This window comes from Nannobrachium achirus (genome assembly GCF_963921795.1).
Source record: "Nannobrachium achirus genome assembly, chromosome: 23".
Taxonomy (NCBI): Eukaryota; Metazoa; Chordata; class Actinopteri; order Myctophiformes; family Myctophidae; genus Nannobrachium; species Nannobrachium achirus.
In genome coordinates this window covers 29,120,639-29,144,836 of record NC_137830.1, presented here as the reverse complement: position 1 = coordinate 29,144,836, position 24,198 = coordinate 29,120,639, and the positions used below count along the sequence as shown (strand labels likewise).

The 24,198-nt window shown below is 45.2% G+C and overlaps 1 protein-coding gene across 1 annotated transcript in view; it reads right to left on the bottom strand.

The window, feature by feature from the left end:
* Positions 1–998: 998 nt before the first annotated feature.
* Positions 999–24,198, bottom strand: part of sox5 (SRY-box transcription factor 5) — a gene marked incomplete at its 5' end in the record, with an annotated part of 122,391 nt that continues 99,191 nt past the window's right edge. The window contains 6 exons of the mRNA XM_080754308.1: positions 999–6,474; positions 8,112–8,328; positions 10,699–10,872; positions 11,473–11,575; positions 17,400–17,572; positions 22,735–22,837. Of these exons, the coding sequence (XP_080610434.1) occupies positions 6,177–6,474; positions 8,112–8,328; positions 10,699–10,872; positions 11,473–11,575; positions 17,400–17,572; positions 22,735–22,837 (1,068 nt within the window). The 3' untranslated portion in view covers positions 999–6,176. The remainder of the gene's footprint in view (positions 6,475–8,111; positions 8,329–10,698; positions 10,873–11,472; positions 11,576–17,399; positions 17,573–22,734; positions 22,838–24,198) is intronic.

The following is a 24,198-nucleotide window of genomic DNA, read 5'->3' as shown; positions in this document are numbered from 1 at the left end:
TACTGTCATGAAACTGTACCCTTTCCTATGCAAACTTCTACTAAATACTTGAATCAATCAATCAATCAATCGCCAGCACGTTTAAGTCTGTGTGTGTGTGTGTGTGTGTGTGTGTGTGTGTGTGTGTGTGTGTGTGTGTGTGTGCGTGCGTGCGTGCATGTCTGTCTACTTTCACCACTTTTCTTTAACTATTTTGGTCCAATTCCATCTTTTTAAATGAAGATTCAGTACTTTATTCCAGTGTGTATGTGTGCAAGTATGCCTTTCTATGTGTGTGTGTGTGTGTGTGTGTGTGTGTGTGTGTGTGTGTGTGTGTGTGTGTGTGTGTGTGTGTGTGTGTGTGTGTGTGTGTGTGTGTGTGTGTGTGTGTGCGCGCGTGCGTGCGTGTGTAACAGAAGTGACCCGGACCAGCTGAAGTTTTACCGAACACATTGCTGTCTTTATTAGAGCCTCGTCTGGCAATAATACTGAAAAAAAGTGAACTTAGAACAGATGGTTGGTGGCAGCCCACGGCCTGTTGTTTTTTTTTCTCCTCCTGTTTTCTTTATTTCTTTGATATTTTTTCTTCTTTTTTTTGTGAGAGTACTTCGACTCTGGCTTTTTCTGTGGCATGGATAACATCAATAAAAGAGAGGGAGAGAGAGAGAGAGAAAAAAAAAGAAATATACAACTTATATTACAATGTGTTATGAACAAAATATAAATCTATAACTCTATGTTATATTTACATAATCATCTTTCTCCATTTTTCAAGTTGAGATGGTAAGATTTTTTTTTTAAACTTGTAATAATTACTTTGTTTCGAGCTCCACTCATGACTTTTGATTGTCTTAAATATTATTATCATCATCTTCATCGCTATCATTATTTTCATTGTCTTAACATTGGGGACAGACCTTGCCAGCAGGGATGATTGAAGTCTTAACCCCCCCCCCCCCCCCCCCTCCCTCCCACCCCCACCTGCCCCTCCCCTCCCCTCCCCTCTCTATGTCCCCGTGGTGGACTAATCCACATCTCCAGCATTGGGTTACAACCACTGTGATGATTAACAGGGGTGGTCGATCAGCGAGAATGACACCGAGATGCTCACTACGCAGTAAAAACAATACAAAATGAAATCCTCAGTGTTGACAGTATCCATTTGTAACTCTTAACGGGGGCCCATATGGTTACATTTGTACACTCTCAGATTCAAAGGGGGCATGAAACCCTAGGCCGGTTTTGTCATTTGTTTTCCTGTAGTGTGCAGTTTAAACATGACAATATTTTAAAATTATAATAAAATATATTCAACATGAAATTCATATCAACCAAAGGAATGCCAATTATTACTATTTTAAAAGTAGTGAACATTTTCTCGAGTCCAAAATGTGTCTTTTAGGTCACAAGCTAAAAAAGTTTGGGAACCACTGATCTATCACTCCCATTGATAATCGTATTAACGGCAGCTGTGTTGCTTATCGTGTGTATAACATGAGGTTACCACGTTACCTTTCTTTAAACCTATACAGGAAAACAAACGACACAATTGGGCAGTGTTCTAATACGCCTCTTTAACTTAACACTCTGGATTTGACTGTGCACGTGGCAGGAATATATGCGGCCAATTAAGACGCTGTGGTGTGGATATGAGCGAGAGTATTAGCGAACGACGTCTATCCATAGCAGAGCGTGACTGTGAGCGTGGGGACCTGAGCGAGCGGCTCACGGCTCCTAGAAAAAACACAGTGTGGAGCTTAAACAAAGCAAAGAGCTCCTCATTTAGGAGTCACTACTGCGTGATTTATACTTGTTTTAGCATGCGGGTGTCGGGTATTGAAAAATAGCAGCATCAACAAGCTCACAACTTAGTAGATCTGCTATTTTGGGTGCCCGACACTCTGTGCGTGATTAAGTATAACTCAGGTTTTAAGGGCCATTCACAGTGAGCACTATAGCTAACTGCAACTTTATCATTCACCATTGTATTGTATATCTGTATGTATATAGTTTTTACTGTATGTAGTGTATGTCTTTACTGGGCCACAATGGGAGCCACTGGGGCTTTTCTGTGTTATCCCCTTAGCATAACCTTTGCTTGTCGTCGTTGTCGGGTGGAAACCTTGTATGTCCAAAAGCGTTCGTTTTTTAACATTTTTTTTTTTTTTACTAAATAGTGAAAACAGCCGATTTACAAGCACCGCGAGGCGTTGTGTGCTTGTAGATCTGCTGTTTTCACTACTTTTGTGCGACGGCCTTGTCTGATGAAGCAGGGCTTTACTTCTCGAAAAAAACATACAAATTTGAAACTTGGAGATACAAGGTTTCCACCCGACAGTGACGTTGTACTACCTGTACTGCTAATAATCTTGTTAATTAAGTATTCAATCAATCAATCAATCAATCAATCAATCTGTTATAGATCTGCCATCCACTTCACTTAAAACAATTCTTAAAACTATATTTTTATAGTTATAGTGCTCGGTGTGAACATCCCTTTAAAATGGAACCTGGCCGTCTCACGTCCACACGCAGTGGAACATCCAGGGAAGGAACTCCGTAAACACTGTTTTTCTAGTATATATATTTATATATTAAAAAAAAGAAAAAAAGTAATTATGTTCATATATCACAAAACAAAATGTATATACAGGATTGGCTAAACTAGAATACTTCTAATGAATATATTTTATGTAGATTTTTTTTTAATTAAACATAAAAAGGACAGCATAGGATTGTTTGGTTGTCACGATAATCTCTTCATTTGAAGCGTGTCTGTGTGCTCTCGCGTGTGTGTATGTGCGCGACAGAGCGCCCGTTTGTGTGTGTGTGTGTGTGTGTGTTTGTGTATGTACATGCATGATGTGATGCGTTGTGTGTGTGTGTGTGTGTGTGTGTGGATTCTAGCCAATAATGTGTCACGTGCGTGAGTGAGACGGCCAGGCGAGTAAACGGGGACGGGGCTCTTTGTTCACAGAAAACAAGATTCCTCGAGCGATACGACTGCCCTCTCCTTCTTCAGTCTTTTCCAAAATAAAAGAAAGCAAAAATAAAAGCAGAAAACCTTCACATTATACATTATAAACATTACAAATAATAATAATAATAATATAATAATAATAATGATTTAAAAAAAAAATCACGTTCTTCTTTCTTTCTTGCTCTGACGGCGCAGAGTTTGAGTGCTTTTTTTTTAGAAATGGGTTTGGACATGAAAGGGGTGGGGTTAAGTCTTCATAATGGAGGCGAGGGGGGTGCGTGGAGTGCATGAGAGGCGCCGTCTCCTTCACTGACGGCGCCGCTCACGGTCCTAAGGCCGCCCCGCCCGCCATTTATAGGATCAAAACAAACGCGTAAAATAAACGAATCAAACAATTAGAAACAGGAACAGAATCATTTGAAACAAAGCAAGGTAAAATTAGTTTTTTTCTTCTTCTTCTTCTCCTTCAGAGATCTAAATATCTAACAGCTAAATAAAGTTTAATGTTTCAGCGACCGCCGGAGTTTCGTAATTGGTCGTTTAAAAAAAAAAACAGATAACGAGGAAAAATAAAAAATAAATTATACTGTACATAACTTACTAAACTTAGGAAACGCTGACAATCCTTATGATTATTGTTAATAATATTATTAGACTAGAGGCAGTTTGAAGAGAGGAATACAAATAAAATACACTTTTCAAATACAAAACAGAAAAAACACTGACTGGCTGAATTCACCTCAGCTCTGCCCACTTATGGGGAGGGGGGGTGGGGGCACAGCAGAACGACATTTGATTGGAGGGTAGCAGACAACACTGGGTGACAGAATGGCAGCGGTATATGCAAGTGTGTGTGTGTGTGTGTGTGTGTGTGTGTGTGATATGTGAGCGAGTGGGGGGAGCTACCAACATCTCCACCGCGTGCATATGAGCGGTACATGTGCGTGTGAACGCGTACGACGTGCGTGGTACTGTACATGTGTATGAAATATCTGAACCCAGGGCAGTAGTAATTAAGAGTCTCTCTTTGTGTGCATTTATATAGCCCTCGTCATCATGAAAGACACGGAGGGCATCGGCGTGACGTTGTCAGATGAAAACGGGGAGGTTCAGTTAGGGATGGGACGATACACAATATTATCGTTTATCGTGATAAAAAAAACACTCACGATAATCGTATCGTGGAGATTTAATTTGTCGTGATATCGTCCTCCGTCATGCACTGGGATCAATTCACCTTTTATTTGCCGAGCTGCATATCCGGTACCATTTAAACCCTCTATAATTGGTAAAAGGTACTTATAATATACGTAATTGATACAGTCTTTTTTCACTCTCTATCAAGTGTCTTTGCCAAAAAATAGCCGATCTACAAGCTCACAACGCGGCACGTTGTGACCCGTTGTGAGTTGTGACGTGTTGTGAGCTTGTAGATCTGCTATTTTTTGGCAAATGTTCCGCCCCAGGATAATGGATTTTGATTATCGTGATACTCTCGTAAATCACGATTTCTTTTGTCACAATAATCGTGATATGAAATGTTCATATCGTCCCATCCCTAGGTTCAGATAAGGTCGTCAAATTACAGACTCTTTTCGACTCTGCGAACCGCGCCGTGCCGTGGTGAGACATATTTCACAAGTTCTGGATCTGTATGCTACGACTCGGGTTTCAGACAAGGTTCTCAGAACCTAATTTAGGACCTGCTCAGAAGGTGGTGCTATAACCCTGAGTTCTGGGAACTCAGAACTTCAAAAAGAATGATGAAAATAGCAGATCTACAAGCTTGGCTAGATCGGCAATTTTATCCTCAATTTGTTTTTGTTTTTCCTTTAAGACTTACTTCCCCCGTTAGGGGTGGTTCTGGTTAGAATGGAAACATAACAGACTACCATCACCAAACGCTGCAGGTTCCGCTCTGGAAGGTTTTGTCGTTAGCCTTCATTTGTCGAAAAGAGCCAATAGAAAAACAACCGACGTCAGAGGACAGTTATGGTTGATTCACACAAACTTTGTGCTCCTGTATCAAAACAACGCAAATAGCAGATCTACAGGCTCGCAATGTGTCGCGCTGCGACCCGTTGCGCACTTGTAGATCTGCTATTTGCGGCTTGCGACGCGGCACAATAAGCGAGTATAAATCTGGGGTGGGTTTTTAGAAGGGATTGTCTCACAACACAGTGCTGCTCCATGGCATGAGAAACTCAATGCCCCCCAAATCTCTTGCAGGGCCGGTCCTCGCTGTCCGACACAGAGGGTTCAGTCTTGACCGGCCCATTGTATTCTAAGGGTGGTGTGGGGGGGGTTGGTTTTGGGTGGGTGTCACAAGAAACACAGCGAAAAACGTACATTGCGAGGTGAAACAAAGGCTGTTCGTTCAAAATATAGACATGTCTAATGTCTCTCGGGCGCTTTACAATGAAAGAGGTTGTGAGAAAAAAAAAGTCTCTTTTTCTATTATTATTCAAACTTGTTGCACGAAAACAAAAACAATTCACATTCACAAGCCACTTATTGGCACCGTGTACCTGAGTGAGAACATTATAGAACCGAGAACAAAAAAACAAAACAAAGCTGTATCTTTAAAAGTGTCTTTCGATAATAAACAAACAGGTCCGCCATCGTAAAGTGTCATCGATTCAGCCTCTTGACAGGTCCGCTTTAATCAGTTTCATTTTTGTTTGTCTCAAAAATGTCTGCGTGTCTACAAACAGGTCTAAAGGTTATGATACTGTGTTTGTGTGGGATTCACGCTTCTCCTCCGTGTTCTGTAGCTTACTCGTGGTCGTTGACTGCGCTTGCGGCTTCAGCCTCCATGTCAGGGCGCTCGCTCCGTCTCCGTGTCAGCAGTCCAGTATTCAGCGTTCAGCTTCAGAGCTAGCTTTGTCGTTTTCCTTCAGTTCCTCCCAGACTCCAGTTTGTGTAACAGTCAGTGTGAGTGACAGGTCCTGTGCTTGGTTTGATTGGTCAAATGCTGGTGTCAGGACTCCAGTGGGAGAGGGGTTTGGCTCTGCGTAAGAGTCCTATGGTTGTTTGGGAGAAATTGGGAAAAGGGTGGGGCCATAGTGAGAATGGAAATTCAGTGTGATTGGCAAAAAGAGAAGTTCATTGTTTCCTGATTGGTTGCTTGGGGTTTTTGTAGACTCGGGGAGGGGGGGAGGGTTCACCAGCTGTGGTTGGCTGGAAAGCGGGGAACGAATGGCCCTTCCGCTCCGCCTTACTGGTTGATGCGGTTGTCATTGTCGCTCGTGTAGTCGGCCTCTTCGTCCTCGTAGTCGAAGTCGTCGTACGGGTCGCCGTTTCTCTCGTCCAGCCGTAGCTCCTCCTGTTTGATGCGTGGCTCCTCGCCCTTCAGGCCGGTCAGGTAGGGGCTCTGGTGGGGGTTGGCGTTGGGCTCGGGGCTGCTGGACATGCTAGAGTGCTCTGAGGGCATCTGGGGAGAGGGCATGCCCGCCATGGAGAGAGCACCTGGGTACACCACACCTGCTGAGGACAGGGGCATCTGGCCCTGCTGCCTGCACACATAGACACACACTCACATTATTAGATTAGTCGAAAAAGTAATCGATAGAATAAGTAAGTAAATAGTTAATAGTCAAACGTTTTCAAAGCACAAATTGATGAAAGAATTATCCCAATGTCCCATTGTAACCTTTGGTAAAGTAACTGATTACCACCATGTGACAGGAGTATCTGTCCACCCCATTTCCTGCCATGAAGCACAAACCCTTAGGGGTACCTTTGGTTCCATGTGTACACCCTCAGTTAAATGAACAGAGAATTTTACTATGCTTGTCAGCTTTTTTTTTCTAGGTTAGGTTTAAGTTTTAGGATTTCCTAAATCATAGAATCAAAACACAAGGATTCACAGAGAAGAATGACCAATTAATTTCCAATAATTTATCCCAGAGAATTAAAGAAAAGAAATGAAATTAATGTGGCTACACCTTGATAAACAAATCATCAGTGTTGGGAAAGATCACTTTCTATATGAACTAGTTCAAAGTTCAGTTCACAAATTTTAACCACAGACAGCAATTATTTTATCAGATTTAACATTGAAACTACTGTATGTATGTACCTTCTAGAAATGTTGACCGTAACATACTGTATTCCTGAGAACAGGGGTATCGCAACAAATTCTGGGCCCTGGGTACTTTAACTATTGAAAAATAGCAGATATACAAGCTCACAGCGCGGCACCGAGTGCTGCGCTGTGAGCTTGTAAATGAAAAATCGTGAAAATGTGTGCAAGTCTTTGAATCATTTCAAATCCTTCTAAGGTTTCTATGTGAGTGGTGCTCAAACCTTTTCATATGAAGGACCCCCAAAATGATATGTATTTGGCCACGGACCCCCATCTCAAAATATTTAGTTCCAGGGACCCCCAGAAGCAAAATTTGAGTTACAAATGTCCGCTCAAAAAAAATACATATATTCAAAGATTTGCACACATTTTCACGACTTTACAAAAATAGCAGATCTACAAGCGCTGCGAGTGCCGCGCTGCGAGCTTGTAGAGATGCTATTTTTCAATAGCTAAAGTATAAAATAATTCCAGGCCCCTCCACCTCCTTGGGCCCTAGTAACTCAGTCCCACTCCCCCCCCCCCCCCCCCCTTGTGATGCCCCTGTCAGGGTTATTAAGAATATTTAACCCGATTTCCAGGACTATATAACAACTCAGCTCAATAACGAGTCGCTTACTCCTATGCGCAATGCCCAAAGACAGGTAGTGTATGCCAGTGGTTCTCAACCTTTTCAGGCCGTGACCCCCGAAATAATTTGAACTGGGGACCCCACCCTGACGAGCACTAAGAGTTGAGGAATTTTGTATAATACGGTTCTATTGTGAAAATAGCCGATCCACATGCTCACAACACCTTGCAACGCGAGGCGTTTTGAGCATGTAGATCTGCTATTTTCACAATTTCTGCCTCTAATATTTGACAATTTGGCCAATGTTTAATTTGTCATTTCAGAGGTATTAACAAAATCAATAACCAAAGACAACGCATAGCTATTTTTTCCAGGACCTTCCAGGACCCTTGATCAATTCCAAAACTTTTCCAGTAGTGGAAAAATCTTTTTTTTAATTTCAAAATATTTCCAGGAATTTCATGACCGTGGTGGGAACCCTGCCCTGTGCTTACCCCACGCTGAAGTACTGCCTCATCTCCTGCCTGCGGGACCTCATGATGGCCTTGTACTCGCCGATGCGCAGCTTCTTGCCGTCCACCAGGCAGGTGCGTTTGGGCCGGGGCTTGTACTTGTAGTCGGGGTACTTCTCCAGGTGCTGCTTGCTGAGGCGAGCCTGCTCCTCGTAGTACGGCTGCTTCTCCAGGTTGGTCATGGACTTCCAGCGCGAGCCTGGGCGGACGGACGGATGGATGGATGGTGGATGGAGAGAAAGACAGGGGGTCCTCAGAGTTACTACAGGGGGTCCTCCAAATGTTATATCAACCACTTGAACCCTAACGTCCATATTCGGAGAACTTAAGCCAAAAATAGGCGATCTACAAGCTCGCGACGCGACACGTTGTGAGCTCGTAGATCTGCTATTCTTTGGCAAATGTTCCGCCCCAGGATAATGGATTTTGATTATCGCGATAATGTCGTAAATCGCGATGTGATGTGAATAATGTCCCATCCCTAACACACACACACACACACACACACACACACACACACACACACACACACACACACACACACACACACACACACACAATCATCATGTCTCACGGAAGATTTGATCGAGGCTTACTCATAGTAATGAGAGAGAGGGGGGGGGGGGGGGGGGGGGTTAATGAAGAGAACAATATGAACGCCATGCATCCATCTAAACTAACGAGGAAGTCACTTAACCTGCTGCCACGGCTCTCTTTCTTTACCTCCCTCAGTTTAGCTTACAGCCCTGTGAAATCTACACGTAGAAATCAAATCTGGTGTGTCGGCTTGTGTGTGCGTGCGCGCACACATGCACATGCACGCCTTCCCCACATGAGCGTCATATCTGGTCTGAATTTAAACACTTGACTACTGTATGTTTAATGGGTAAAAGCTGTCAGCGCTTGGCTGTGCTCTCTCTCTCTCTCTCTCTCTCTCTCTCTCTCTCTCTCTCTCTCTCTCTCTCTCTCTCTCTCTCTCTCTCTCTCTCTCTCTTCGCTCCACTACCAGATCCTTCTGTTAGCAATCGAGAGCGAGGGAGACAGACAGAGAGAGAGAGAGAGAGAGGGAGCAATAAAGGCTCGATGTATACTTAGTTGCGTGGTCGCTGCGCTGCAAAAGAATGTCCAATCTACAAGCTCACAAGGCATCGCATAGATCTGCTATTTTGGGCACACGACATGTAGAAATCAGGCCAACGAGGAGCAAAAGAGAGACGGAACCAGAGAGAGAGAGAGAGAGAGAGAGAGAGAGAGAGAGAGCGGAGGCTTATTAAAACCAGATTTCGCCGTGTTATAAAACGCTTAGGAGCTCTTTAAAATGTCAAGGGCGATCCCGGCGGTCGGGGGAAGGGGGGGGGGGGGGGTTGAGAAATGTCAGACGGAGGCCTCTCACTGCTTGTTTAATGCATAATGAATTATATCATCATTGTCAGAGACACACACTCCCCAGCTGTTCATTAACAGGCTGCTTGTAAGGAAACCTGTGTGTGCATGCGCGTGTGTGTGCGTGTGTGTGTGTGTGCGACACAGTACATACATACAGTACATGCGGTACATATGAAAGGAAATCTATATGTGTGCTGCTTGGCGTGTGGGGGAGTGTGTTTGGGATATGCGCGTATCGCACTGCAAGTACGTACGGCAAGGCAATGCTTTGTCGCTCGCTCGTTTAAATGGTTGCGCGTTGGGGTGGAGGGGAGAGTGGAACTGCTCTGTAAGCCTGACTGTAAAGAGGTGTGTGTGAGAGAGAGAGTCTAATACACGTAGCAATTATTTCATCAATATCAACCAGCAACGACCAGAGGTGTCAATTGGATATGGCTATGTTATGGCAGTTGCCATACCTTGGCTATGTACTTCCTAAAATAAATTCATACCTGTTGGTGTCTTGCACGCATGAAGGCAAAAAATATTAATCCAATGACGCTGCCAATGGCCATACCCAATTGACGCCTCTGATCGTTGCTGGTTGAAAAAATTGCTACGTGTATCAGAGGCTTATATGACGGGGATGTCGTGGTGTGAGAAACATGGCCACACACGCACGCGCGTCGCGCGCGCACACACACACACACACACACACACACACACACACACACACACACACACACACACACACACACACACACACACACACACACACACACACACACACACACACATACAGTATACTGTATATACACATCTAAACGTGTGTGTGTGTGTGTGTGTGTGTGTGTGTGTGTGTGTGTGTGTGTGTGTGTGTGTGTGTGTATATATACTGTATATACTGTATATATATATATATATATATATATATATATGCATGTGTATGTACACACACACACACAAGGCATGTATGTACACATTTTCACTGAGCGGGAGAGATCATGTATTGTGCACGAGGACAGCTGGCGGAGCAGTGACATGCCGTGACTCCGTATGTCTCTGTTCTCCATTCACGCTTCACGCTCTCTCTCTCTCTCTCTGGGCAGAGAGGGGAAGCGCTTGTGCATGTGTGCATGCATGCATGCGTGCATCTGTGTGTGTGCGTGCATCCGTGCGTGCGTGTGTGCGTGCGTCTCCTCACCGAGGATCTTGCTGATGTTGGAGTTGTGCATGTCGGGGAAGGCCTGCAGGATCTTCCGCCTCTCGTCCTTGGCCCACACCATGAAGGCGTTCATGGGCCTCTTGATGTGCGGCTCAGCGTTGCCGCGGCCCCGCGCCTCCCGGAACATCCTGGAGTCTGACACGCTGGGGGAGCCTGCTGAGAGGACGGGAGAGAGGAGAGGGGGAGAGGTTCAAAACCACACACCTGCAGGATGGACCCGTCACTCATTTAGCTGCACAAAAACGAAAAACAGCAATCCATCCATACAAGAGCAATTAATAACCCATTGAGACAAGGAACGCAACTATTGAAAAATAGCAGATCTACAAGCTCGCAGCGCTTGTAGATATGCTATTTTTGTCTTTGAATATGTTGAACCGATTCTATAAATGTCTTAAAAATCCTTCTTCTAAATCAGTGGTTCTCAAAATGTTGATGTCAAGGACCCCCCCAAATTACATGTATTTGGCCGCGGACCCCCATCTCAAAACATGTTGTTACAGGGACCCCCAGAAGCAAAGGCTTGAGTTACAAAAGTCTGCTTTAAAAATATAAATGTATTCAAAGATTTGCACACATTTTTCTAAAATAGTGCTCACAGCGCGGCACAAAGTATAAAAATGTATAGTTAAAGTGGTTACGTGACACAGATGCGTTCCCGGTCTTAATAGGTTTAATACAAGTGTGTATGTGCGTGTGTGTGCGTGTGTGCGTGCGTGCGTGCGCCGTGCGGGCATTGTGTGTTCCTAGTACCGTCAGAGTCTCCGCTCATGGTGAAGTCCAGCATAGCGTGACTGAACTTGTCCTCTGCTTGCTGCTTTAGTTGCTGGCTCAGACTCTCCAAGGCTGCCTTGTCCTGGAACCACACGCACACGCACACGCACACGCACACGCACACACACACACACACACACACACACACACACACAGACACAGACACACACACACACACACACAGACAAGCCGGGTGAATTTAATGAATGACGAAGTCACTGCAGGCTGCTGTAGAATCATTCTACAGTACATTAGAATGTACGTCACATACGTATGTCAAGAGATCCATTGTCTGTTCCTATATCTACAGTATAAATTCAGACATTTCTAGGAGCAGTTAATTCCATTGATGCCTCGGAAAGAAAAGTAGACCATGTTTCAGTGCTGTGTTGAGTGCCGGGTTCGGTGGAAACCGTTTCTGTTGAACGGCTGTAGCGCTGGATGCTTGCGCGCGCTTGCCACTCGGCATCCAAATGTGAGTGTTTGCATGTGTAAGGTTGTCATTTACAACCACTGTTTGATGTTTGGATGTTGACTGTTGACTGTGTGTGCGTGCGCGTGTGCGTGTGCGTGTGTGTGTACGTGTGCGTGTGTGAGTGTGTGTGTGTGGTTACTCCTGGCAGCCACCTGCATGAGTGGAGTGTTGCGGGCTCGCCTCTCTTGGCGCGGGCCCCGAGGGTCGACACATTAGAGAGCGAGAGAGGGAGAGAACGAGGGAGCCCAGTGCAGGGGGACGAGAGTGAGGCCACGCCGCACGGCCCCCTGGGTATTTATTACAGCCAATAAAAGGCTGATTTACTGTGCATTTACATGCGTAATGCAAGCAGCCGGCGCGCTCGGTGCTAGAGACCGTCTGCCGTTATACACACACACACACACACACACGCACTCACGCACGCACGCACACATGCGCACACACGCACACACACACTGCACCAGAGCTGGCATTTTACATTTTAATTATACGATTAGGAACGGTTCCCAAAACACTGTTGTCTTTCAAAAACAACCTTCCAAAAAGTGCTCTCTCCCATTTCCACACGACCCCGGCCCGCTAGCCGGCTGGATGGAGCCCGGATGCCGCGCTGCTGCTAATGAAATGCATTTCCTCCTGTTTTTAGTCCAATGGAATCTAATCGCTGGGCGGCGATCATTTTTTACCTCGATTGGAATAAATAACAGTTACGAGATTTTGGGGAGAGAGATGGAATGAAGACAGAGGTTTGACGCACGGTGTCGTAGCCATTCATACAATCGAGTATTGTTGTTTGTTTTTTTATTGTTAATAATACGCCTCGTTCCAAGGCCAGACAGTATATGATGTTTCCATGAAGTGGTGTTTCTGAGTGTTGGTTAAAATAATATTGAACCAATGGAAAGTAGTAAAAAAATGACAAAACCTCCTAACTCCACTTGAGCTCATTTTCCCGAAAATGAACATTTAGGAGTTAGGAGGTTTCGGCCCAACAGCAGAGATATATGTCGTCATTGTCGGGTGGAAACCTTATATGTCCAAAAGCGTTCGTTTTGGGTTTATCATTTAAAAAATTAACTGAACTAGTGAAAACAGCCGATCTACAAGCACACAATGCCTCGCACCGCGAGGCGGTCTGTGCTTGTAGATCGGCTGTTTTCACTAGTTTTGTGCGACGGCCTTGTATGATGTACTGTAGCAGGGCTTTACTTAAAACGTACACATTTGAAACTTGGAGATACGAGGTTTCTGCCCGACAACGACGAAATATGAGATGGAGGGGGTGACAGCGACACAGAGAGGAACAGAGAGGGTGACAGCATAGCGTGACACTAAGTCTTGGTATGGTACATGGGTGAAAAGTGGATTGAGTGCCAGCCAGACACAAAGTAGTGACACCACTAATCCTTTTTGAGTCTGTCAGAAACGGCGGCATTGTACTCTGGAGCCATAGGACCTAGCGGCTTCACAGTGCGTGTAATACAAAGCGATGGGCAGAGGGGTGGAGGTGGTGGTTTTGGCCCTGAGTTGCCGACGTGAAGCTTCATGTCATGCTTTGAACAAAACGTTTGCAGGGGATGAGCGGCATTCATCTGACACAGGCCTTTAGACTGTTAGTGGTTCTCAACCTTGCAGTTAAGCAGTGGGGGTGAAGTAACTAAGTACATGTACTTAAGTACTGTACTTAAGTACAGTTTGCTCTGTATTTATTTACTGAAGTCGGAGGTAAAGCTGTGTGTTTAGTTTGCACATCTTGCGGGGAGCACTGCCTTTTGGCCCGGCCCTCCACAATATTTTCTGTTGTTCATGTGGCCCCATGGAAAAAAGTATTGCCCACCCCTGCTCTAGAGTCTACCTGACACCATTCATGGGTTGCATTTGTAGTCCTATACCAGCCATTTTGAGGACCAACACAGGTGTTTTGATTAACATATACATTGGTTCTATGCCAATCAAACAAATTGAACACCTGTGTTGGTCCTTCAATATGGCTGGTTTAGGACTACAAATGCAACCCATGAATAAAGATTTTGTAGTGAAACGCTGTATCCCTTTTGTATAACGAAAAAATTAATCCACATTAGAGAGTGTCTTCACACACGGTCTCTAGGAGTCTATATCCATGTGTAACTCTGAGCGAGTACAAAATGTTTTGGTTACACATTAATTTGTACACGCTAAAAAAAAATGAACGCACAGGATTTGACTACACAGTAAGTCTGAAATCCATCAGACAGGGAGAGAATGAGAGAGAAATACAGAGGAAGAGAAAGAGCTGTTGAATGTCAGCGCTGCAGATGCTTCAAGCGCACTGTTGCCACACGTGCGTGCGTGCGCATACACGCCGGCTGACTCCGAGTGTGTTTAACAAATAACCACAATTTAGCCACGCTGCTGAGGAGCCGGGGCCGTCACTTCACATTACTGTCTCCTCGACGCTGCGCTCTGCTACGCACACACACACACACACACACACACACACACACACACACACACACACACACACACACACACACACACACACACACACACACACACAGAGCCCTGCAGCACGCCTCACAGACACACTCATTGCCTCTGAAGCGCCTCTGGTTTTTACCTTATCTAGCCCCGTTTAGTTTCAACACGTTTCACCGAGCACATTGTGCAGTGATTCGCTGCCTCCTACATAGCGGGGTGAGGCATGGCGTGTGGCAAGACAAATTAACACATGGTGACAATAACAGCGTGGAGCGCGGGGTGACTTTTTTTATTTTTATTTTTATGCCCATTATGTGCACATCTGAGTAGGATTTGAGACGTTTGGGATTGTCTGTAACGATTCTTTAAGAAGAAAAAAGGATTGATGATGACATTTTAAATATCTATTTTCGCTCCTGTATTTTCTCAACAATGTAATTTGAAGAAGAATACGGTTCCTTTTTTTTTCCTGTTGAAACTATTGTATTCTATATGCTCTAATATTACAGTAATGCATTGCGAAATGTATTAATTAAGCATGATTAGTTACTCGGACTACAGTTTATACAATATTTCATCACAATAAAGTCTGCTAATGAGGCTGTTATTCTCTCATTGTTAACCTAGTAATGGAACACTTAACTCTGAAGTACAGTAATCTGATTAGAAAGAGATCGTTAACTATGATTCATTACAGTTATTGTCTCATTTTCTTTTTTTAAACAAACCTAATCGCACACGAGATCACCTAAATTAACACATTTGTTTCAAGAGTGCAGTTATAATTTTCCCTGAATTTGTGCGTTCAATAACAGCTATGCCTCAAGCCTACTCTGTTGAATAAATGCTGACAATAAAGTGGGTCTAATGGTGTTGTTCGCACAAGAGGCAAAGTGAATTTGTGCCTCATTCACTCATACGAGTTTATTTTTTTGCAATCAAATTGTGTCACTTGTGTGAATACAAGATGTTGCTCCGTAAGTCATGGGTGTAGGTGTCTGTAAGTCATGGGTGGAGGTGTGGCTCTGTAAGTCAGTGGTCCCCAAATTATTTTGGAAGGGGTCCCCAGATGATTAACTTGTTTTCTCACTCAACAGTAAACAAACCAACATCAAGTTTAAGTGTATAGAGGGTATATGCACATTTCTAAAGTGACAATATAAAGGAGCTATAGTCAACTTTTTCTTGAAAAACGGACACTAAAATAAGAATAATGTTTCGAAAATATTTTATAAAAGATTAAGCTTTATATATGTGTTTCTATTCAAAAATGACCACAAAAAGCGTAAAATAACGATGAAATAATCATTTTGGCCATTGTCAGACTGACTTTGTTTATATCCCTCTTCTATTCTTTTATATGGATTGATAAGGGATGTAAACAAAGTCGGCCTATCAATGGCACACCTTTTGTGGTCATTTTTGAATAGAAACACATATATGAAGCTTAATCTTTTTTATAAAATATTTTCGAAACGACTTTTTAATATCGGCCAAAAATCGGCCAAATTGTCAAATATTAGAGGCAGAAATTGTGAAAATAGCGGATCTACATGCTCACAACGCCTCACAACGCGAGGCGTTGTGAGCATGTAGATCCGCTATTTTCATAATAGAACTGTGTTACACAAAATGATGTAATACCTCAACTCTTAGTGCTCGTTGGGGAGGGGAGGGGGGGGGGGGGGGGGGGGGGGGTAAAGCAAAGCCCTGCTTCAGCATACAAGACTGTCGCACAAAACTAGTGAAAACAGCCGATCTACAAGCACACAATGCGCGCTGTGTGCTTGTAGATCTGCTGTTTTCACTAGTTTAGTACATTTTATAGATGATAAATACAAAACGAATGGTTTTGGACATACAAGGTTTACACCCGACAACAACAACAATATGCTATAAATATAAGGTGCTGGGAGTGAAAATTATAATGTAGGGGTGCCTCGGATTAAAACAAATATTTATGGGGTGCCCTGAGACAAAAAAGTTTGGTAACCCCTGCTGTAAGTCATGGGTGGAGGAGGTGTTCTGTAAGTCATGGGTGGAGGAGGTGTTCTGTAAGTCATGGGTGGTGGAGGTGTTCTGTAAGTCATGGGTGGAGGAGGTGTTCTGTAAGTCATGGGTGGAGGAGGTGTTCTGTAAGTCATGGGTGGTGGAGGTGTTCTGTAAGTCATGGGTGGAGGAGGTGTTCTGTAAGTCATGGGTGGAGGAGGTGTTCTGTAAGTCATGGGTGGTGGAGGTGTTCTGTAAGTCACGGGTGGAGGAGGTGTTCTGTAAGTCATGGGTGGTGGAGGTGTTCTGTAAGTCATGGGTGGAGGAGGTGTTCTGTAAGTCATGGGTGGTGGAGGTGTTCTGTAAGTCATGGGTGGAGGAGGTGTTCTGTAAGTCATGGGTGGTGGAGGTGTTCTGTAAGTCATGGGTGGAGGTGTTCTGTAAGTCATGGGTGGAGGAGGTGTTCTGTAAGTCATGGGTGGAGGAGGTGTTCTGTAAGTCATGGGTGGTGGAGGTGTTCTGTAAGTCATGGGTGGAGGAGGTGTTCTGTAAGTCACGGGTGGAGGAGGTGTTCTGTAAGTCACGGGTGGAGGAGGTGTTCTGTAAGTCATGGGTGGAGGAGGTGTTCTGTAAGTCATGGGTGGAGGAGGTGTTCTGTAAGTCATGGGTGGAGGAGGTGTTCTGTAAGTCATGGGTGGTGGAGGTGTTCTGTAAGTCATGGGTGGAGGAGGTGTTCTGTAAGTCACGGGTGGAGGAGGTGTTCTGTAAGTCATGGGTGGAGGAGGTGTTCTGTAAGTCATGGGTGGAGGAGGTGTTCTGTAAATCATGGGTGGAGGAGGTGTTCTGTAAGTCATGGGTGGAGGAGGTGTTCTGTAAGTCATGGGTGGTGGAGGTGTTCTGTAAGTCATGGGTGGAGGAGGTGTTCTGTAAGTCATGGGTGGAGGTGTTCTGTAAGTCATGGGTGGAGGAGGTGGTGCTCTACCTTGTCAGAGCATCCGTTGTTCAGGCTGAGGTTGCTGACGGCGGCCACCTTGGCGTCCAGCACCTGCTGCTCTCTCTTCAGCTGCTCCTTCATCTGCCGCGCCTCGGCGAACGCCTTGGTCACCGCCTCGTGGTCGTTCAGGTAGGACCCCGAGGACAGAGAGGACAGCAGGTCTGTGGGGGACGGACGGAGAGAAGAGGCAAAAATACAATTGGTTTGGTTTGTGTTTATTGTCTTTATTTTTTATTGTTTTGAGGGTGAAATCAAAATGCTGTGTGTGTGTGTGTGTGTGTGTGTGTGCGTGTGTGTGTGTGTGTGTGTGTGTGTGTGTGTGTGTGTGTGTGTGTGTGTGTGTGTGTGTGTGTGTGTTTGTCTGAATAATTTGTCTCCTGTACTGTGAGGTAAAGGCATTGGCATACGCTACATAGGGGCTGTCACGATATGACATTTTACATGATGATTAATTGTCACTCAAATAATTGCGATTAACGATTTAATTGTGTTTTTGTCGTTGACAATTACATTTCTGTTTGGCTTGTAGGCTTTGAAGTTTCCAATGGCAGATATGACACATAACCTAAATACACAAAGAAATTACTGACATATTTGACTTATTATTTCTACTTAAAAAATAACATTGATAGTGGAAATAGCCGATTTACAAGCTCACAAGGCGTTGTGATGCGACATGTTGTGAGCTTGTAGATCTGTAGATTTCCACTATTTCTGAAAATGTTTGAAAATGTATGAACACTTTTCAACATTCACGATTATGACAAAATAATTGCGATTATGTCAAATAATTGCGATTATGTCAAATAATTGCGATTACAGTATGTCAAATAATTGCGATTAGACGATTATGTAATAATTGTGACAGGCCTAACGCTACATTTGTCTGTCTCTCTTTGTATAAGTCTCTTTCTGTATGTTTGCCTCTCTGTGTATCAGTCCCTCTGATATTTCTGTTTCTCACTCTCTCTCTCTGTGTCTCTCTCAAACACACACACACACACAACTTGACTTGTAGGCTGTGTGACTCAGTGCATGCGCCTCTAGCGAGCCCAATTTCAAACTGCCCCGGCCTCTTCAGTGAGAGAGAGGAGACTTTAGACGCACGCACGCACGCACGCACGCACGCACGCACGCAGGGTCAGTCAACACAATTAAACAGCCACTCGCTGGACATAAAACTTCCAATCCTCAAAATCTTTTTTTTTTCAAAATTCGCTAGCTCCCAAAGCTGTACCCCTGACAATCTGAAATGATTTTACACACACGCACATGCGCACATGCTGTGCGTGTGCACATCAAAAGCCTCTCCGCTTCTCTTCTTTTTCATTTGAAAGCCGATGCGGTTCTTTGAAGAGAAGCAGACAGATGACTCTTATTATGGCTAAAACGTCCCGCTAATTTGCCCCGACCGCAAACACGTGCCCCCGTGGTGCAGCGCGGACCGCGGCTCCCATCCCCTGTTCCTCTTCACTGCCTATTATCTGTATTATTACCACGTCTTATATCGGTCCATGGAGCATCGCTGGCATCTGCGTGCGCGCGCGCGTGTGTAGAGTGCATGCGTGCGCACACTCCCTGGGATGTGTGTGTGTGTGTGTACAGTACAGTACGTACACAGTAAAATCCTCAGCGTTCCTTAACAACTTTCACTGCGCACACGCCCAAGGGAAAGTGCGTGCGCGCACACACATTTTATATTTGTACACTCTGAGTTATTAAATGGATAAATGAACATGAGTTGACTGTGTGTATCTGCGTGATTTTGAATTGTGTATGTGTGTGTGTGTGTGTGTGTGTGTGTGTGTGTGTGTGTGTGTGTGTGTGTGTGTGTGTGTGTGTGTGTGTGTGTGTGTGTGTGTGTGTGTGTGTGTGTGGTTGGCTGTGTGTGTGTGTGTGTGCGCGTGTGTGTGTCCTGCTATCGGCTCCCTTTATAAGTTGGGGTTAGCTCTTAACAAAGAGCCGCTCCTGGCTTATGGGGGTCTTTATCTGCGCTAATCCGTAGCGCTAATGCCGCGGCGGGCCAGATTACCAGCGTCAGATTGGTAACGACAGCGCCCTGAACTCTTTCAGAAGTCATAACCCACAAAATCTGCGACGTGAGAGAGCGAGGGGGGGCCTTTTGTGGAGGGGGGTTGAAAGAGGGCACACGAGAGGAGAGAGAGAGACCCACACGCTGGCAGTCAATGTGAGGGAGCTCAGAAGAGAGCTCCCAGAGGTGCTTTTGTGTCAGTGACAGACTGTGTGTGTGTGTGTGTGTGTGTGTGTGTGTGTGGTGTGTGTGTGTGTGTGTGTGTGTGTGTGTGTGTGTGTGTGTGTGTGTGTGTGTGTTTGGCTTAGTTCTAACCCTTCGCTCTCCTACGCTGTCATTGATGCAAGTCAGTGTGACCCCGATAGGTGTGTGTGTGTGTGTGTGTGTGTGCGCGTGTATGCACTGAATGCTGCTGTCTAAAGCCTGGGAGTGGACATGCAATTCTCAGGGGAAACAGAACCATAGACGTCTGGACAACAGGGTGTCCGGCGGTAGGAAGGACACGGGACAGCAGGCAGACAGAGTCTGCCTGACGCTGTCGAGACGTCAGAGGCACTGACAGCCTGCAGGGGTTGACACTATAGGTCTCAGAGGCACTTGCCCATCGGGCAAGTATAGGTCATGTTCTACTTGTCCAAAGGTCATGCCCACTTGCCCGAGGGTTAGGGTTAGGGTCAATTTAACACTTTTTTTCCCCCTGGGGCTGTGCGATAAATGTCATACCTAAATTTGTATCCAAATACCTACATAGCTGTGATTGAATATGGCTACGGGTTCACGCCTATTTCATAGTTTTAAGTGTTGCAACAGTGAAAACAGCACATTATAGGAAACGGTGGTTTTATTTTACATTCCACAGACCAGAAGACAGAGCGCTCTGGCCACGTTCAGGTTGATTTTTGATTTCTTTTTTCTTCTGTTTTACACGCCAATGTAATGTTCTACTTTTGAGCATAAGACCCAATTACTGAATGTCAAGTCTCTGCAGGTTTTCTTCACAATATGTGCGACACTGATTTACTACGACACTAGTCTCGCGTGGCCAGACTGTTGCCTCCGCGATTTGGTCAAATGCTCCCAGCATACAGTCTGGCAGACGGAAATAGAAACGGTGAGTGCGAGATGAAGCGGAAGTGAAGCCCCCACGTCACTTCCGTTTCAGTCTCACATCACACATATTTATCATTATATAAATAAAAATCATATAAGCATGTTTAGCTTGCTGCTTAGCAGAAATGACATTTTAAAATATATTTTTTTGAACGTTAATGCCCGTTTTCGATACTCGCCGTTCGGGAGCTGCTGTTCCAGACTCTATATAGCATTCAGAGATTGTGGAATAGTTGTCTGGCTACGCGAGACTACTACGACACTATGGCAAATCAGGAGTCCACTAACAGTGTTTTATTTGCGAGGACCCCCATAACGTTGAGAGTGTACAAATGGACCTGTTTGAACACTCAAGAGTTTCAGACCTGTTCCTTTTATGGGGATCTAAATTGACCCATACAAGTCTGTAACTCTAACAGTATATAAAATGGAACCAAATGCACCCTAATGGGTCCATTTGGTTCCATTTGTATAGAGTTAAGGGGAGAGTTAAGGGGAGACCTTGAAATGTTAAAGGTTTGAGAAACACTGTTCTATAGTGACTGAGTAACGCCAGCACTCGCAGATGGGAACCTTGAAACTTACAGCACAAGTGGGAATCGGAGGCGCCCGCCAAACGCACGCCAAACGCACACCAAACACGTAACACATGTTCTACAGAGGGATCGCACACAAACTTTTATGCGTCCTAATCCATTTTTCTGAACAATAAACATCTGGAGCCGCAACGTTGCTAATCTGATATTAAATCCTCAGATTTGTTGAAAAACACTGAGATTAGCCGAGGAGTCTGAAATATGGCTAACTGCCTACTGTACGGGATGGGAAGGGGGTGGGATTGTGTGTGTGTGTGTGTGTGTGTGTGTGTGTGTGTGTGTGTGTGTGTGTGTGTGTGTGTGTGTGTGTGTGTGTGTGTGTGTGTGTGTGTGTGTGTGTGTGTGTGCCTTTGTGTGTGTACTTGTCATTCCATGAGAGTGTGTATAAATGTGAGTCTCTCTGTGTGTGTGTGTGTTGTCATTGTGTCATTAATGCTGGTTGTTCGCGGTCTCCCGGTAGATGTAAGAGGCTTGTCTAATCTCATCGCCGATACCTCCTGTCTGTCATGCACTCCCTCTTTTTATCATCCCCCCACTCCCTGCTCGGGAGGCAAAAGAAATGCACTAATCTCTCTCTCTCTCAAACAGTGACTCATTTCTGTCATGTCTGTCTATGATTGCTGCCACCACGTTGACAATGGCGCCTACGAATACACATCATCTTCTTGTAATTACCACCAACAGAGCAGTAACTGTTGCCGTCCCTCATAATAAGAGACTCATAATGCCACATGTGCTGTAGTGTGCACGACTTGGGAACTCTCGTTTCTTTCTTTTACACGTGTATTACATGAGCGTGATCTTCAGTGGTCATGTGAATAATTGTAGATAATGTGTATCCTGTTGTGTTTGAGAGAGTATTCTTTTTCATGTGTACAGTATACTACTGTATGTGTCTGTGCATGCGTACTGTAGGTGCATCTACAAGCTGTGACGTGTTGTGAACGCGTAGATTGGCTTTTTAACACAATCTCTGCCCCAAAAAAAAACGTTGTACTGCTTCGCCGCCAGGCCCGAGGAACCAGAGAATTTAATAAGCTTTAATTAAAAATATATATATTTTATCGCAGCAAAACTAAAATAGGCCGGAACTAATCCTCCGCGATCGGTTTCACCATTATGGGGACGGACCGATTAATATTGAGGCCGAAACCGGAAAGCAGGATGGTCCATCCTCTATTCCGGCCGTTAGCTTTCTGTGTATACAACACGGCTTACAATTTTCTTTTTGTTTCGAAGCTGATGAAATACCCGCACACGCACGATGCATAGTCCGTGTCCGATCGCGCACGATGGAAACTCTAGCGCCCACGTTAAAAGGTAAGAGAAGCCAGGCAGTGAAAGACAACAAAATTTTCGGGTTGCTCGGGTGGTCAGGTCAATGAGTTAAAAAAACATCTTAAGTATTTAACCAATGAAAAGTATTAAGGAGAGCTTGTGACCAAATAAATAACTACATTGGAAAATTAGATTTCCTAAAAAGTAAAGTGACATACAAGGTTTCCACCTGCACAGCCATGATTACAAGCACAGGATCCCCGCGCTTGTGAGAGTGTATGTGTGTGTGTCTGTCTGTTCCACATACCTATGGAGCTCATTCGGGAGGGAGGTCCTCCGATGCTGGAGGGGGCAGCGCTGTACTTCATGGAGTGGCCCAGCTTGGAAGCAGCCGCCGAGCTGACAGGGACCTGTGGGGAAGTTGGAGGGGAGTTGGGTGACTTGCTCTCGGGAGCCCTAGTCTTGGCCGACAGGTTCAGTGGCTGAGCACCCTCACTGTCCTGCAAAAACCAAAACAGCACAGGTCCCCCTGCTCGTGACCACCGGGGAATTTGGACACCGCCCGCCTCCCCCCCCCCCCAACTCGGACCCCCGAGAACCAGTCGCAATGCTTTGACTGTGGAACAACCAAAAAAAAAGCAAAAGAAAAACAAACAAAAAAACGGACCGCTGCCCCCATGCTCAGCGACCCACGGCAAACCACGTGCGACACATGCCACCAGCCACCAACGCAATGATTCCAAACCGCTCGGCGCAAGCAATGAAAAACAGAGGGGGGGGAAAAATAATAACATCCACAACCGTGCTACAATGCATGTCAGAGGATGGCGGGGGGCCCACCCAACCACCCCCCAACAAGGACAGGCCGTTTCACACACGCATGCATGTTGCACACTCCACAGTGAAGGTCATGCACATTCCCAAAGATACATACATACATGCATGCACGCGAGCGCAAGCCTGTTCCGCGGCATGCTTCAAACAACAAGGTCAGTCGACAGGGGCGACAGGCAGACACTTCAACAGCAGGACGAAGGAACGTCTTGGAAATGTTTTCTGTAGGAGCCACTTTACTTCATGGTCATGGAGAAGAGAATGGTACACTTACTGTACACACACACTCACTCACACACACATGCTCTGCTCAGTCAATAGCTCTTGTGAAAGGTTGTCTTTTCAGTGTCTAGGTACACGTCATGGACAATATGCTCTCTGTATATTTCCTGTACCGCGTTCCATAACCCAAAGGAACCACTTAATCAGAAGATTCAAATGCCCAGCAACAGCGTCAGCTAACGACAGACGAAAACAGCAATGGATGCAGACCGGCCTTGCAGACTGTGTGTGTGTGTGTGTGTGTGTGTGTGTGTGTGTGTGTGTGTGTGTGTGTGTGTGTGTGTGTGTGTGTGTGTGTGTGTGTGTGTGTGTGTGTGTGTGTGTGTGTGTGTGTGTGTGTGTGCGTGCGTGCGTGCGTGTGTGTGCCTGTATAACCGTGCTTGTGAGGTATATAAGTTTAGTCGAATTTGTGTGTGTAGGTGGGTGTATTATTCTATTATTGCGTCAATACAGTTTGTGTACGTGAGCATTGTGTGTGTGCGTGTGTGTGTGTGTGTGTGTGTGTGTGTGTGTGTGGGCCGGGCCGGGCCGGGCCTGGGTTGTGTGCTGTCACGTCTCCTAAACGAATCACCATGTGGACCGCCGCTGTTATCACTTTAATTGTCATGGAAACATCCCCCCCCCCCCCCCCCCCCATCATCCCCCCGCTGATGAC